The sequence below is a fragment of the Corvus kubaryi genome, unplaced genomic scaffold, assembly GCF_017639235.1.
Source record: "Corvus kubaryi isolate FWS band 111438036 unplaced genomic scaffold, C.kubaryi_AGA036_p1.0 71, whole genome shotgun sequence".
NCBI classification, from domain to species: Eukaryota; Metazoa; Chordata; class Aves; order Passeriformes; family Corvidae; genus Corvus; species Corvus kubaryi.
The window spans coordinates 2,223,072-2,240,910 of record NW_024582059.1 but is presented as its reverse complement, the minus strand read 5'-3'; the positions used below and the strand labels follow the sequence as shown (position 1 = coordinate 2,240,910).

The following is a 17,839-nucleotide window of genomic DNA, read 5'->3' as shown; positions in this document are numbered from 1 at the left end:
TTTGCTAAACACCAGGAAACTAAGTAAATGACATTTTTCAGCCTTCACAAAAATGAGGTGGTGGACTGAGCACCACTTCCACCACAGTGACAGCACCCACAATACCATCTCCTCCAATGTTTCATAAAGAAAGGACAACAAATTTTAGCTTGGTCTCACAAGGAGAGTTTCTGCAGACATGAAACACAAGAGTATCTGTTCTGTTATTTCCTATTTGTTAATAAGCCTTTTATATCTCACTGGAGACCTTAAAAGGCTCAGTAAGAACTCTACTCACACATTTTGTGTACCAGTGTTTCAAGTATAACACACAGTTAAAATGAAGAACTACTGTTTGTTAAACAGTGAATTGTTTGATGATAGCAAGTAAAGAAGTTTTCCCTCTGGCCACTTGTTTATTACTATCCCTTTGAACACCCTGCAGTTTTGACATTTATAGTATATTAAAATATAAAATGCCCCTTAGGACTATGTCCCAGTAACACACATGAAATGTGCCCACACATAATTGCAAGCACTCAGGATGTGAAAGAACACCTTTTACCATGACAGCTACAGCCAAAGGGAAAAAGTGGTAGTGCTCTTTAAAGAGATCAGCGAGTCACCAAGGACCAGATCCCACAAAGGAATGCAGGATCAAAAAGATTCAGCAGATGTCACAGAGCTGCACAGTCCTGTGGGACGTCAAATAAGGGGGAGCTCCAACAGCCTATTCTGTACCAAGGGGGTGGCTGCTTCTCCCAAGAGAAAGGTGGCCAAGGGAATTTTCCAACAGCAAATCATTCCAGAGAAATCTTCCCTCCTGCCTCTGTTCACATCTGGGAAGCAGCAGGGCGTGGAGGGGGTGAGCAGCTGAAATGGGCTAGCTGTGGAGTGTACATAACAACAGGGTATGAGTAATATGCACTGTTTGATCAGACCTACCCTGCTTACTCAGTTGTTCTCATCCTGATGCAATCTCTAGAATCAAGCTGTGAATAGGGAGAGGTGAATTTCCTTCTAATTATGAAAATGTCTCAGGAAAAGATATTTTTACCAAGGCATGCTAAGACCTAGAAAACTCCAACTACATTCCCCAGCCCCCTATTTAGTATTAAAAACAGTTAAGAGAAACCCAGACCGATAGTGCTGTACCTTAAAGTTTACAAAATGGGACACAAGCTTTCAGAATCTCTATTTTAAAAGGAGCATTACATACGTATGCAGTTTGTTCCATTGTCTCTGTACCCTTCTTTACACTTGCATTTGTAGGATCCTGGAATGTTGTAGCAGTGTGAAAAACTACCACACTGATGGTGGCCAAGGGAACATTCATCTATATCTGCAACAGAAAATTTACATTAAAAAAATCATTTGCTTCAAAGAAACCTGACTTTCTGCTTATCCCTGCAAAAAAACCCCCCAAACATTATTACTATTTTGATTATGTAAAAAAAATAATAAAACTTTTGCCAGTGGGAAAAGGAAAACAGTCACAAATCAATGTGGTGATCCAACCATTAGGGTAAATGGGGACTATTGGGCAACTTTGGCGTTGCTCAGCTTATACCTTAGCATCAGCTTCAGACATGCCATTGCTAGACTGCAGTTGAGATCATTAAGATCACAATTTTAACAGCCACTTCTTACAGGTGACAGAATAAGAAAAAAAACTGAGTCTAGGAACATGCATGTTCTTAATCACACAGATATTAAACTGTTTTTTCTTCATAAAATGCTTCCCATATTAAACATATAGATGTTTCTACATCAAGTAGAAACTGCTGGAAACCTTTCATATGGCATATCCACATTTATTGCCAGTGATGCAAGCAAAAATCTCCAAATTCCAGTGCTCTTAATACAAATGTCTCTGAAAAAAAATACTTAAGCAAACATAAAGCAATGCCTCATTATCTCCACACAATCTTTTTTCAGTGAAAGAATCATAACCAGTTAAGACCCTGTGAAACTAAGGCAGAGAGACCCAGGAATATCTTTGTTGAAGGGCATATACCAGCTGCATTCCAGTCTCATGTCCAGACAACATCAGGTTATTTCCCAACTCCTGCTTCTTCCCCACCTGTCTTCAGGGGAAGGAAAGTTGGGCAGTCTGGGTTGGGAGGAGCAAGGGTGTGCACATTTTCTGATCTTGGGGCATGCTATGGAGCACACCAGTGTTACAGCTCAAGTATAGCCCAAGCTCATACATCGCTCCAAGCCTACAACTGCCAATGACAGTGAATCCCGCAGGAAAAAGGGCTTTGGAAAGGAATTCCTGGGGTCATCAGCTCTGCTCTCCCCACTAGCTTCCACACAAGAACCAGTTACAAGAATGTGGACCAAATACATGCCTTCTCTTTCACAACCTATTTCTATAATCCATCTTTCTTAAAATACTGATGCAGTGTAAAACCCCCTGCTTCAACGTTTCAGCCATAATAAACAAACATTCCTCTTTGAACCATTAATTTCATTTCAGAATATGCAGCTCTATTATGTGCACATAAAAAATAGCTCGTTATTACCATGGCATTGGTATTTGCCTCCGATGTACATCAGATCAAAGCCTTTATGACACCTGCAAATGTAGCTTCCAAAAGTATTGACGCAGTGCCTAAACCGTGGACAGAGAACCCTCCCAGTAGCACACTCATCAATATCTGTAGAAACAAAGGAACTGTATTATTCTTAATAACAGTTAAAATACAATGTACGCTGTCTAAATGAAACTGGTTTCACATAATGGAAAGCTAAAGAATAGCTGAAGTATTTTTCATAAGGGCCCTTGGTCAGCCAGCAGTAATACCTGAGCACTTCTTCTGGCTGTGCCCTCTCAGTTCAGCTCTGGGTCACAGGCAGATACCCAGGGAGCAGCCGATGCTCACTCACTGCTGCTCTCCCTGCCTGGGAAACTCTCACACGAGGTCAGGCTGACACACAAAAGCTGCTTGCACTACCACTCACTCTGCAGTCCTTGGACACCGAGCTGAGGCTGCTTAGTGCTTAAACACTAATTCTCCACTGCCATGCACGGCTGCTTCTGACGCACACAGCTCCTCGCATCTGCTGGTTATCTACAGGGCACAGTTCAAGCCTCTGCTCTGCAGCTCTATCACACTCTTTATCTACGGGAAAGCAGATTTTGCTCTCCACTCAGTTCTTTTCCCAAAAGGAGCACTTCAGTTGCCGATGTCAAGAGTGCAAAACAAAGCCGAGTGATTGATGCCCTGCTGCTCTTGTGAAAGAGGGCTGAACGAGGCAGTCTCTCTTCTACTGCACAGAAAAAAATGTTACCACAAAGCTGGTGGTTAGTTAGGACAGCTACCTGAGGTGGGGGAGATGGAGCTTCAGCTTCCCCAACCTGTGTTCCCACAGCCAAAAGAAGTGACCTCAAGCCATGAATTACTGGCCAGACAGGTTGCCCCAGTAGCGCCTGCTGCCAGTGTCCACTCTGCATGAAGAATTACTGAGGACAGCAGGGATTCAACCCCTGAGCTCCCACCCTCCTGGCCTGTCAGACTGCTCTCTCTCCATCGAGAGCACTGCTGGAATGGTGCAGCAAAGGCCTCATGGAGAAAGAAAACAAGGCCAATACTGGGCACCTCTCCACATGCCTGAATCTTCCTATAAATCTGTCTCTTGATTTGAATTTATTGTTAATATTTTAGGCTTTGAATATGTTACTGAGTTTTACAAACCCTACCATGTTTCTTATTATAATTTAATCTACAAGTCACAATTTTCTACCCTTTATTAAAATATTATTTCGAGGCTGCAAGTTTCAGACTCTTGATGAGTTAGTTGTGTTCTTTGTTGGTTTTGGCTGGGTTTTTTTAATCTTTAAACCACAACTTCAAGAAGTAGTTCAGTAAGAAAAAGATTAGCCACTGAATAACCTCATCATGGCATGGATTATGATCTTAAAAATCTAAGGTAGCATGTCCTTCTTTTTCCTCTGTACATGTTTGTATTTATTCACATTTTTGCAAACTCACATAAGGCAAAAATTATGTTAAAATTATGGCAGCAGTGTGGTGGTAGGCAGTTATATGTCCTAGAGATACAGGACTGAACTGCTAATCAATACACTGTTCAAAACTGATGCAAAATTATGGAAAAATGAACAGCCTTCCACTTGCATATAATGAGACGTGCGTGGATGCTCATTACTGAGGGGAAAATCACTTTTTGATCAGTAGCCACAAGATGATATGCAATATGATTGTGATTAGTTTCCTGCAGCTCTCAAACAGTACAGTACAGTGACGGTGGCTTCTTTCAAGCCAATTCACACCTGGACCAAAAGGTGTGGGGGCTGTTTCCCTCTGCCTGCTGCAACATGCCGTGGCTCATACCTGCTTCCCATGAAAGGCAGGGCACGGAGGTGTGGTCTGTATTCTCACCTCAGCCCAGGGAGCTGCTCCAAAGGCACATAAGGGAGTGTGATGATCAGCATCTAGTGAGTCTGATGGTCAGTGTCCACCAGAGAAGCAGAATTGCTTCTCTCTCTTGCTGCAAGTATGACCATATTACCAACTCAAGCACAAAATAACTATGAGACTACTTTAAAAATAGTATGATTTTTAAGTTTACAAGGCCATATTTTCAAGTTTCTAAACACAAAAAAGGGGAAATAATTAATTTTATAGTGAAAAATAATTTTTTTCAGCCCTCAAATAATCTCAGATCATTTGAAGCTGAAATATGTATACAGATTTCATTAAATGAAAATGCCAATCCAAAATCCTGCCAACACTGATTGATTTATTGATTCAAGAGTCATTAATCAATTAACTAGCTGTTTAAGTGACATTTTCACTGAATACTTTGCTGCATTATTTTTTCACTTTGTGGTCATTTAGTTTATATGATTTACCTTTCTAGCCAAATTAGTGGCTCTTTACTGAGAAGGAACATTTTAAACAAGAGGATGATCAGCAAGTGTTAAAATAGAATAATGCCTAGAGGAATTTCCACCTGTGCTAAAAATAAGCATTGCATTCCCAGCTGTCTTTCCAACTCTCCTCAAACAAGCATTTCATGAGCTGTAGCCAATGCACACTTCAATTTTCTTACCATCACCTACACTTCTGTTTGTACTGCAGCATTATCCAGACCCTTGCTGGAGCCAACCACCTCTCCAACAGCGACAGGCTTGTACAAACAGGAGGAAAAAACCAGCCCTAGTTCCAAGTAGCTTCAGTTCTTTGAGGTGTCATATATTTATCTCAAACTCGATAAAGAAATAACACAGAAAGGGTGCATGTCACAATCGCTTCTTACTAAAAAAAGGGAGAACATTATGTTATGAGGTGGGAAGAACAGACATCTCTTGCTGTAACTATTTTCTCTGTATTGTACAAGGCTGCTCTGAAATTCTTGTGGAAATTCTAGAAATAGGTTATGAGGTCATTCTGAATGATACACACCCAACTAAAATGTGGGTACGCAGTTCTTTGCCTTTCTGGGAAAAAAAAGTGGTTTTTTGAAAACTTCAAAGAGCTTCATAGGACTGGTCTGAATGTTAGTCTTTGGCATTAAAGTGCACTTTGTTTATTTCAAAGTGTGAAGTTTGCCTGAATAGAAAAATGCACACCAGGAGAATGTTGCAAGCATTTTTTCTAGCAAATTTCTCTACTTGGTGTAACTTTCTTGAATTTGTACTCAAAATCACTCAGCTCCCTATGGCATGGCACAAGTATCTTCCAAAGATCTCTCTGCCATAATATCCACAATGGGATTTATCACAACTTAGTCCCTTCAGCGTGCAACAATGGTGGGGCTTTTTTTCTCCTGTTCTGTCCATTCTTTTCCATACACTGTCCATTCTTTTCCATACACAGACATGTCAATCATGCACTTCAGAAAGCCTCTGACTTGGTGTGGAGCCTGCTCTTCTCACCAGAAGATCTAGGGTCTATCCCTTTCTCTAACAACAAATTCTTGGTCAGCATGGGTCAGGCACTCGAAGAACCACCCATCCTGTGGACAGCCAAGTTACCCAAATGCATGATCAGCACATCCCCATTTTCTTACATTCTTTCAGTGCAAGTGTTGTTACTGGTTATGGAATTGCAGCACTCCACAGAATATAAATAATAAAATCACTGGAGCATCATATCCACTCAGGATATATAGTTAATGACTAATGAAATCACATGTCACACTGTTCTTCAGACCATAGCAGAGTCTGATTAACCATAAGCACCTTCTCCATGTTCACAAACGTGGGAACAAAACATTTCACTTTTATACACTCTGAGTTTCTGTGTTTATTTTAAAACCTGGAGTTTTCACAGTCTGGAAGAAAGACTGAAGATTCAGTCCCACTAATACTGGGAGCACAAGCAGCCCTTCACCTTGCTCCACTATAATATCAGTGATTTTTACAAATTATTCTTCTACCCAGTGAGCTAGGCACCACCTTTTTGGGTATGAGGGAAAGGTGATCTCCCCATTCCTTTTTTTATGCAGGCAGGTATTTTGGAGTTAGCAATAGTTTAAAATAACCCAGTAGCAGGAGTGGCAAGGGCTGAGGGCTTGGATACCAAGGAGTCTGTATGGGCTTTAGGCAGACAATGAAACTTGCAGGATTGGAGGAAAACACTGGCAATCTCTGACACAAGGGCACCTGAGCAACAGCCTTATCACAATTCTCATTATTAACTTTAAACTGCATGTTCAATGCATTCTAAGTACATCTGATAAACTCTCTTGAACTGCATTCTGTGTAAGGATAAAAGCATTTTGCAGAAAAAAAAATAAAATTGAATCTACATTTGATCACCTACCTACACAAGTCCTGCCATCAGGCCCAAGCTGCAGCCCTGGAGAAGGACAGCGGCAGCGCACTTCCCCTTTCAGTACGTCACAGCCATACTGACAGTTTGCCATCAGGCAAGAAAGGGCATCTGAAGAAAAATAATTGGACATATTTAGATAAAGACTCTGATCAGTACTAGAAAACAACTGAAAACTTCAGAGAATTAAGATGTCACATATTTATGATAAAAGTGGGAACCTGCTTGTTGAGTTTGACGGGTATCCTTCGAAGAGGAACTACATCTGCCAGTAAAATTTTTCTTTCCACAAACTACATCTCTAAGAAAAAAAAAAAAAAAAAAAGAGAAAACTACCACAACTGTAGTAAGTTGTGTTATAGAATGCAGTCCCCAGAATATAAAGGCTAGTATGTACTATAGACTCTCCTGGACAGTACTGCCAGTTTAAAAATGGGGCATCTCTAATTAAAGGTAATTTCTCTCCCCTTCTCTCTGCCCAGACATTCAAAATAACTGCTTTTATGGGAGCAAGTAGGAACCTGATCTCCAGAGAGATGGCAGTACAATTTTTATACCAGTCAAACAACCAACATCTGCAGCGTTAAAGATTTTACATTATAAGGCCACAAGGCAGCAGAACTGCAGGTGTCTTGCTGCAATGAAAACTGCAAGCACGTGTCCTCGAAGGCCAATTAACAGTGATTTACAGCCTTGAAGAATGCTTTGGGGGAAATTTTTAATAAAACTAATACAATCAAAACAATTGCTCTTGCTTTTTTCAGCCTAATTAAACTAGGAAAAAAAGGAGCTCGTCTTGTGCAGCTGCCTAACTTCCAGCAAGATTAATCTTTTACTTTGGGACTCATCTTCATTTCACAGAAGTTTCCCGGGGAAACTCGAGCAGGCATTTTGAGAAGCTGGAAAAGAGCAAGCAGCAAGGCTGGCCGTACTTGAGCAGGTTCCATCTGGCATAAGCATGTAGCCGTTCAGACAGTAGCACTTGTAGCTGCCGTAGGTATTCATACACCGGTGTTTGCACGGCCGCGGCTTTAGTCCACACTCATTCAGATCTGAAATGAAGGGCACAGGGGAAGAGGGTGGGAAAAGAAAACACACAAGGCATGCATGGCAAAACTACCGGTCCAAGCTGCTGGAGAAGGAAGGAAAAATAAGGCAATTAGCTTTTGATATGCAGTTCAGCTCATAGCAAGTGTCCAGAACATCCTGCACGAAGCGTTGTTCATCCCTCTGGCCAAGCAGCTAATTTTGCTTGGTTTCAAATGCATCTTTTAAAAAATGACAGTATTAGTATTAGATGAAGAGCCAGCTGTTTCATTAGGCAACACACAAGCTCAGGCTGCCCACATCTTGCCACTGTTCATGTTGATGCCATGTCCAGGACCAGCCAGCATTCAGAAGGAGGAGGAGGAGAAAGAAAGCAAACATCACTCTGCAATCATTATCAGCAATTCTGATAGCAATTCAGGGATTCACTATCATGCTTCAAAATTAGTGGCAGAGGACGGTAGGAAAGCTGATGCTAACCTACTTTAAATAATCTCACAGAGAAAATTTATTCCTTATCATCTAGAAAATACTAAAAAAAAGTATCTGGCATCAGCTATATTCGTCAAGGACTATCCATGAGGGCTAGTATTTCAGATCTGCAATTTAATACAGAACTAATGACTTGAACTGAAAATATTCAGCCTACAATTTCCATATTAGTAGACAGAACTTCAAACAAGAAGTAAAGATGGAGTGACTTCCTTCAGAATTCTCTTCCAAGAATATGTGTTGATTTTATCTGAGTAAACCAGAATATTTTGTTACTTATTTTTATTGCTAGTTATTTGTATAGTGATGAACAAAGATGACAACAGAGACAAAAATAATAGATCTATCCACAAATCCAGCCAGCAAGAACTTCAAAAACGGAGTTACCAACCCTCATCTCTAATACTGCACCATGCTTTCTGGAGGTCTGCTGCAGACAGAGAATCACCATTATTTCCAGAAGTTTTCAAAGACCATCTCCCAGTATTAAGCACTATCTTATCAAGTGTCCCTCAATCCATGTAGTAGAAAAACAAGCCTCGAGGCTCCTATCATGTGGTAGATACCCACACACAGTAGCCACTTATAAAATGCCAGGTGGGGAGGTAGCTGATGCCTTCTGTGGATTAGAGGTGAAGGCTCAGGGCTAAGACGCTGAACCAGAAAGATAAATACAACTGTGGTTAAAATGAAGTCAGTAATTCATTGATTGCTTTTTGGAACTAAAGCAGAAAACTTAACTTGGTCTATGCAGTAAATGGAGCGAGAAAGGATACATTCGCTATGGAAGTGAAGTCAGAGAAAACATTGATTCTAGACAACTACACCTGGAGTTTTACAAGTTCCTAATGTTTGGATTTTAAACTTGTCCTGAAACTCTGTAATCACTTAGTTTTTGAGAGTAACATTCTTCATCTTATTCTCTTCACGCAAACTACTTTTAAATGGCATTGTAAAACTGAGAAATGCATTCCCTTCCATTTTGACTGATAAAATGCAGAGCCATCAAGTGAAAATACATGTATCAGACTACAAAACATTGATGTAATCCAAACTCAGCCATGAGGATGTTGCCTGTTATGTCACTGCTGTTCCTGAGAGCTCCTAACAGTGTTTATGTTATCATAAAATCTGCTGTCTTCTGACCTACTTTGTTTCCGTCTTCATGGGGCCAAGGAATAGCAAGCATCATGCAGACATGACCCTCCCAGAACCCTTCCCCTTATTTCATTTTCCAAGATTTCGGGAAGAACAGCATGTTTAAGGACAAGAATATTTCCTGCTCCCCTCTTCCACAAGAGGGTAGTGGTAAGGGATGTAATTTTCCATTTCTTCCTGTGTAAGGCTGAACAAGATGTTTCCAGGAAACCTGAAGGGGAGTATTTTCTCCTCAAGTGGTGAGGAAGATCAGGCGAGCCTAAGCAGGCCTTCAGTGAGGAAAGACTGCCAAAATAAGGGCTGGACCTGTGCATGACAAAGAAGGAGTGACGACCACCTCTGCAGTCTTCCTGTGGATCATGTGCTGCAGAGACAGCACCCCTTTTCAGCTCTCGCTCTTTGGGAAGCGGAGAAAGCTTCAGCAGTTTCAAGGAGAACGTACTTCTCACAACAGGCACTGATGCCATGTTCACAAGAATGTACCTGCTGGGTTTGAGAGAAACAGTTGTAGAAGAATGCACATTTTCTCCTGCGAAAGCAGGATCTTCTGCTAAGAGTTGTGACTGTAGGTATATGCCTAGGTCAAATGGAAATGCTGCAGATGATTACGCTACAGGGGAAGGACAAGTTTTCATCGTGGAAACCTTTGTGTAAGAAAAGCTTTACACAAAAATCTTCAATCATAAGCTCACATTTTGAAAGGCAAACTTCTCTTGGCAGCAGGAAAAAAAGTTGCTTTTTCTTTTTTCTGTAAAACATACCACAAGTAGGCAGTTCCTGACAGACATTATAGCTGCATTAACATATTTATTACACATGCAATGCATCTGTTTAAAAAGTCATTGCTACATTCAAAAACTCTGTTAGCATTTGATTTCAATTCCTAAACATATCCCCAAGGAACCCACAGTATTGAATATACTGATGTTCACTGACAACAATCATTTTGAAGTAAGAAGAAAAAAAAGTTCTCCTAGTCTAAAATACCTGTGTTTTAGTATTCTTCCTCTTTTCTACAAAAAGCATCACTTCACAAAATAAAGGCATAACAGAGCTAAGTATAAAACACTTAACTAGAAGTGGGGAGAGAATAAGGAAAAAAGTAACACTGAAATTAAGTTGATAGGGCAGGATTTTGACAGTGCCTTGTGTCAACTCCTAGTGCTTAAAATCCACTGCACTTCAGCTCCTAAGTTTAGATACTCCTGAAGACTTAAGAACTGTCGTGCACTGACTTCCAGAGTTATGACCACAGACTCAAAGCTGAAAACAAGAATTTATGAATTGTTCTCGGTTTATTGCCTTGCATAGAGTATAGGTTACATTACAAGTCTTAAAATACTGGATCCTTCTATAGGATCGAATTCTACACCACCACTTGATACAAAGCATTCTTAGAACAGAAATGAAAGCTCTGGTACTGACAAATACGACAGCTCTTAGTAACATACTATGAGAATAGTATAAAGTGCTACACTATTAAAAAGTTTAACAAATCCCTTTAATTTCTTCGTGGGGATGTCCACTCATGTCCTGTGTTTGAGAATTGCATCATTCAGCCATTTAATTTCCCACATTGCCTACAACTGCACAGCCAATTCAAAACCAGCATTCTTGACTTCAGAGTAACACAAGACAGTGGAGACATAAAAGCAGATTGACCATTCTGGCCACTATGGAAAGCAGGTTTATAACAAACACAAGCTGCTGAGTACAAGTATTTTATATCTAAAGAAATGAAATGAAAATGTGAGTGCAAGGAAAGGACAAGAGTGTTATGCTGGCAAACCCAGATGTGACTCCTTTGACTGCGGTGTTACACCCCACATGATCTTGGACCAACTTCAGTGCACACCCAACAATGGGTCACTTATTTCTAGGCAGATTCAATACACTCTGCTATTTTCTTTTAATTAGCTTCTGCAGACTTCAGCACTCGGACTTTTTCTGCCTTTTTTTGTCTGTTACCTAACTTGGATCAGGCAACACTGAAGTCAAATACGCAATACCACATTTACCCAACTCTGAAAATAGAAAGCCAAGGACCAGAAACCAAGTGCAAAAATTAAACTGTTATCACCATACTATAAACAGTAGATCAGCATTCATTTCCAGCAACTGCAATCACACTAACATGTCAAACTCATAAGAGATTTTTATCACCTGAAGAGTTTTGTTCACAACACTTAGTCTGATTAATCAACTAGTAGTGAGTTACCAAATTCGGAAGTTATCAGCTCATTTTCTACAACTTCCAACTTTATGTAAATCACAGTTTTGACTTTATCTAACCTGATAAACTATTTCCATCACTATCACTTTACAAAGGAACTCAGAAATAAAAAAGGCAGGCTCTGAAAGAACAGAGGAAAAAAACAAATGCAAGGGACAACTGCGAGTATGGTGGAGAGTCAAAACTTTTCAGAACACAGACACACAGCAGCACCAAGGAAATACAACCAGCTATTTGCTGTGCATGCTAATGGCACTGCAGGGTCAGCTTTCACATCCTGGCCATTGATGGGTCTATCAGCCTCCACCCCTTTAAAAGAAATTGCACTCCTGTTTGAAGCTGTGCAGGTAGGAGGAGCACAACACCTGAAACACAGGACCACCTCACCCCTTGATGCTACATTTCTTGCATGATGATCCAGGGGGTGGAATATAAGAGCTTCACTGCTCTGACCAAGTGGACTTGTGTACAGCTGCACATCTTCACAGAGCAGGGAGAAGGCACAATAAAAATCAGGCAATATGCATTACTTCATTTATAAATTAATAAATATACATTATATCAAGGGCAGACAAGCATTTCTAGTGGTGAACTCTGTATTATGTTCCTAGAACAAATCCTCTTTCACCAAGAACCTGAGCATACTTTAAAGCCCAGAACCTCTGACATCCCAGAAAAGACTTCCATCTCTGAAGGGGAACTCCAACATTTCTTCTGCCAACATTTCTTCTGCCAACATTATTCCTTCTGTTACTATTCTAGAACAGAATTGAGAAAATGGACCACTGACTGAACAGGACAGGTGCTCTATTAAGGTAAAATAACAAAGGTCAATTTTTCCTGTGCCATTTGAATCTCCTCCCAGCAAAAGCAGACTCGGCATCCACTGTGCATTTCCAAGTCTCACCCAAACACTGAATCAGCACTGGCAAGAACACAAACCATGACCCCAGGAACAGCTCAAGGGTCTCACCATGTAGTAGAGCAGCAGCAGCCACCTGAACTGGTGCACATTTGGGGCACCAGTCAGCAGGCATCTCAGAAGCCTCATGTACATCTGCCAGGGCAGCTTTGTCACCAACACCATGCAAGAATATTTCATCAATACTGCCCAATGGGCTTCCTGTAATAACTTACCACATTTTTTCCTTCCTTAGCATTTAGTGGCAAGTAAATAGTTCAGTTTTAAAGACTGAAGCCTCCAGCAATTTGAAAAGCATTCCTTCTATATTTTTAAATTAGTACATATAAAAACTGTCACACAGACATATAACAACTGTTAGTTCACTGCACTGTTTTCTTAAAAAGTTTTAGACTGACTAAAACGTGTGTAGAATAAAATCATAACAACCCATCCTTTAAAATGTCAGCCCAGAGTAAGGGGGGAAAAAAAGACAGGATAATATAAGAGATGACAGAAACTTTTGAGAAAACTGAAAAACACAACACGCATTTCCACATCAGTGTGGGAAGGATTAGTAAATCCGAAAATAAATACATATCTGTTTTTAAAGAAAATAATTCAGTTTAAAAAACATGTCATAAGAAATTTAGCAACATCAGGCTACATTCTTGAATAAGAAAATTGTTCTAAATATCACACTTTTCTACTATACTCCCTCAGCACTCAGAAAATGCATTCATTTTTTAGGCTGAGACAACTGCAAAAGAGATATAATTGAGATATCTTCGTATGTGAACGCATCTTAGCCATCAAAGTCTAATCAATCACATATTACAATTCTCTAATTGTTTGTACTCTATGATCTTTATACCGTTACATGCTTTGGACATAAATTTTGAGAAAAAAACCCCAAACAATGAAACAGAGAAACTTCATCTTTACACCAACCCTTCAGTACCTAGTAGTTTATTGGAACCTAGTTAGTTCAGGATTAGAAACACTAAAATAAGAATGTATGAATTATGGGGTTTTTAATAAAACAAGTATTATTTCACTATTCAAACCTGAAAATTGTGACTTTAAAAAAAACAACAATCCTGACCATAAGGTTTAAATAATTTGTTTCAGATTAAAGAGAGCAGGTAACTACCAACTATACATTAATCTCATTGATTTCTTCTGAATTAAAGCAGTTTTTCCTCCATGTCATCCCACTGCAGATATCAATCTCCCTATGAATGTCAGCCTCAAGACCAGAACTGCTGCAGCAATAGCAGACCTGGTATATGAGTTCACTACTCTATACACACGGGTGACACACACAGCATTGGTGGGGTACGGTAGAGAGACCAACAATACTTCCACAATTTCAAAAATAAATTCTTTCTTACCTTGGTTGCAGGTTTTTCCAGTGTATCCTGGGTGGCACTTACACTTGTTTGGCCCAATGCATTCACCGTGTTTGCACCCTGGCTGGCATATAGCTGCAAACAGAGGAATACCCATTATCTTTCCACTCCAGTCACAGCTGACAGTGCTCTACTTTAAAATAAACAGCAACTACCTAACAAACAGTAGTACTGTCTATGTTCCTCCCTTCAGCAACATTATATGCTTCACTGTTAAACATCAGGTGCACTTTCAAATACTTGTGGGAAGAGGGAGATACCTGCTAGTAGTCTATTTTTGCACAACAATACATGGTGCTGTTTGTGGGATACTAAACCCTTTTAATACCTAACCAGCAAGCAGCCACTGTGCCTTCACTTGCTCTATGGATGTATGTACTATGATTGATGCCATTGCATTTGGCAAACCTGGAATAGTCCCCAGCTGTGCAGAAAATGAGTATATCAATGTCCTGGGCAACACAGAAAGCCATAGTGCAGTCACCAGTAGCCAGTGGCACAGACCACACAGTCCCACAGATTCACCATTTTCCTCCACGATTACACAGCAACACTCTACCCCCTTACTGAGCAAAGTTTTGCCTGAGTCTCTCCCTTTTGAGCATTTGGATTCTGGCATGGGAATTACTTTTTCTTTCATTTTGGAGGAAGAAAGGACAACGAAAAAGCAACACTGACTGTAATATGCTGCTTTGCCACTGCACACATCCAAGTCACTTCTCAGAAGATTTCAAGCATTTATTATCCACCCTGCTCTATAGATACAGTCTCAGAACATACAAACCGTAACTCAGAAGTTATATACAGAAAATAAACAGAGAAATAATAGTTATAAAGCCAGTTTTTGGTACCTCTCTCAATATGACACAAACAAAATTCATAAAACAAACTTTCAAAACTTCAGTAACAAATAACAAAAGCATTGCTCTTGAAGAGATGTAAGAATTCATGCACAAATACATTTTTACTGATGTAGGATTAGCCAACAGGAATATTTTCCTGCATAAATGAAAAACATTTGACAGATGAAAATTTTAAACAGCTCTTCAAAGTCTTTTGCATTAGAAATGTTTTTCTATTACTAAACCCACTGCTTCAACCCACTGGAAAAATGCAGTATTTACTATGCTCTAAGATGTTGTTTATCATTATATGGCAAAATGCACATGCACAATCGTGGTGAGCTCTCTGCTAAACCAAGATAGACACAAAATAGACAGAAATCAGATGGTAAAATAACTTGAATACCCTGTAACCAGGATTTATCTATTTACCCCAGCTTACAGTTTATTTTATAAAGTAACAGTATCATTTGGAATTTGCAAGTACCTAACTAGATCCAGATGCAATATTAATCTGACAACAACGGGCTGTATCATAAAACTGGATATATTAAGGACGTAATTTAACAGAAATCTGCCAGAACACACTCAAAAATGTAATTTGCATGCAAGCCAAGCTGTTCAACAGGGTTGAATTAAGCAAAATTTAAAAAGAAACAAGATATTAGTTCTGGTTGTGGAAGAACTATCCAAACAGATCTCTGATGTTCTGAAAATCTTTTCTATAAGATTCAAAGCATCCAGAATCAGCCATTCCCGCAAATATATCCAGAGAAGCAACTGTTAGCATAGAAGGAGTTTGCTCCAGTTTTAGGACTGCATTTGCCCTTCACTATCAGGCATGTCTCTTGTTTAAGCTTAGTATATATGTATAATCAGTGATATATCCTGAGAGCATAAAACCCTGTTTTAAGTCTACAGCTCTGCTCCTGATGGATCTTCCTAGTACGATGGGGAAGTCTCTTTACAAACACTTGTTAAGGAGTATCTTAAAAGGCAACAGAAATACAAGATTTTTTTTTTTTTCCCCCACAACAAACACTGTCTGGAAACAAAGAAATGGGATTCAGGTTCAGAAACACGTCTCAATAGAAGTGTAAGGGACAGGAGCTTCTCAGACTACTAAAAGGTTATGTGTCAGAAAGTGTGCCCGTGGGTAATAGACAGATCTGACTGAAGAGCAACTGATAGATCACGAGACACTTCTAGAACATTGTATTTGGAAACAATTACTGCTTTTTAATCACTGTGGTCATAAACAGAAGAAAAGGTCTTTTCTTAAGAGTTCATTTAGATGCTGAGATTATCTTCCTGACATCACAGACCCAGGTCTAATTAGAGGTGATGGTGGCAAAATGAAAACTGTGAAGACCAACTTCATGACTTTAAAGTCATTAGGCAAAAAGAAAAGTTGGGATCTAAGTACAGTAGAGAAAAAGAAATTACTATAAATATGTTTTTGAAAACTTCTATGAATTTTCAACTGCCCTTTAGAGAAGATCCATATTGTGAAGTGGGATACACTTATTTAAATCAGTTCTTTTTAAGAAACCTGAAGCACCATGGGATCACTTTGGTGTAAAGTGTAACAGTTCAGTAGCTGAACCTGCGGCAATTTTAGTTTAGCTGAGTTTTTTAAAGCCTTGGTCCCTCCCTCAATTGCAGAGATTGTATATTATTAGCTGCTCAGAGAAAAAAAAAGAATCTCATACTTGAAGACAAAAGGACTCGTAAAATTCAGTAAGGAAATGAGATTTTCATTTCATTTATAAGTTAAATGCTCCTCTAATTCAAAAGGTCAAGCACATTTGTGTTGGGAATCAGATGGTTTGTTTAATTCTCGCAGTTAACCAAGTAGGTCAGATACCATACTGAACAAAATTATGTACTAGTATTTGTTTAAAACATATACTATACAACTTCTACAGATACAAAACATGCAACATAGGCCCTGTTATTACATCAAGAAATCTGATCTATGAGTTCTCCAAGAGTTTATCTAGTCCAACACACCCTAATAAATGTAGCTTTATACCATGCAGGACTTAATGTCTTGTTTGACATACAAGTGGGTAACTGCTGATCTAGTCTACCTTCTAATCTCAAGATAGAATTAAGAAATGCATTTAAATCACATGACAGACATGTCTCTTTTCTTTTTTAGAAGTCTCAGTTAAAGACCTCAGCCCCTCACAGCCTGCAGCTCAAGAATCTCTATTTCCCCAAGGAAAGCTTCCTAATGACTAGCAAACCATTATCCATAAAGTCAAAGTAATTATAAAATGTTGGAGGTTTTACACATTAAATGGGTATTTGGAAACCTTTGTTTGCTGCCAAACACCGTTCTAGAAGAAAACCTGTTTATTAGAGTATATTCTATGAACTTGGGCTACTTCAGCATCATGAATCTTATTTAGACACAGCTGAAATTCAATACAATGTTACCAGTGAAGAATTTCAATGTACAGGAGGAAAATGCTTTGCAGTAGGCTTAGCAACATCTTTAGCTCAGCCAACACCACAGATAAATCTGATGGCATTTCCTACGGGGAATCAAGCCATCCTCAGGAAAAAACTTGTATACATCTTCCGATTAACTTTACTGGGGCTTTGCAGGGTGCTCAGGACTAAAGAATCAGATGATTCAGCCAAGTCTACATGCCTGGCTGGGGTCCCCACTGACCCCTACCAGACTGACCAGGCCCAGAGCAGTGGGTCAGCTCCAGCTCTGCCATCTCCAGCCTGAAAACCCTTATCCAAAGGAGAAGCTGCCCCTGCATGGCAGCAGATCCACTCACTGACTGCCAGGAAACTCTATTTGAACACTGGCAACAACCAGACCCAGGTACAAAAATAAGCTTAAGCCAGACTTTCAGCATTTCTTTTAATAGCAGACAACTATTTCAGCTGTTTGGTATGAGTCTGAGCATTCACTACATGTGCTGATGTGACTGGGTGTTTTAATTCTCCAC

At 39.6% G+C, this 17,839-nt stretch overlaps 1 protein-coding gene across 4 annotated transcripts in view; it reads right to left on the bottom strand.

The window, feature by feature from the left end:
- The window catches only part of NPNT (nephronectin), a 48,626-nt gene that overhangs the window by 17,484 nt on the left and 13,303 nt on the right, over positions 1–17,839 (bottom strand). For 3 of the 4 annotated variants that reach the window (XM_042049703.1, XM_042049701.1, XM_042049702.1), the window contains 5 exons: positions 14,008–14,100; positions 7,715–7,834; positions 6,774–6,893; positions 2,508–2,642; positions 1,199–1,321 (listed from right to left, as the gene is read on the bottom strand). In XM_042049703.1, coding sequence (XP_041905637.1) covers positions 1,199–1,321; positions 2,508–2,642; positions 6,774–6,893; positions 7,715–7,834; positions 14,008–14,100 — 591 coding nt within the window. The remainder of the gene's footprint in view (positions 1–1,198; positions 1,322–2,507; positions 2,643–6,773; positions 6,894–7,714; positions 7,835–14,007; positions 14,101–17,839) is intronic. The other variant, XM_042049704.1, reaches the window with a different exon arrangement.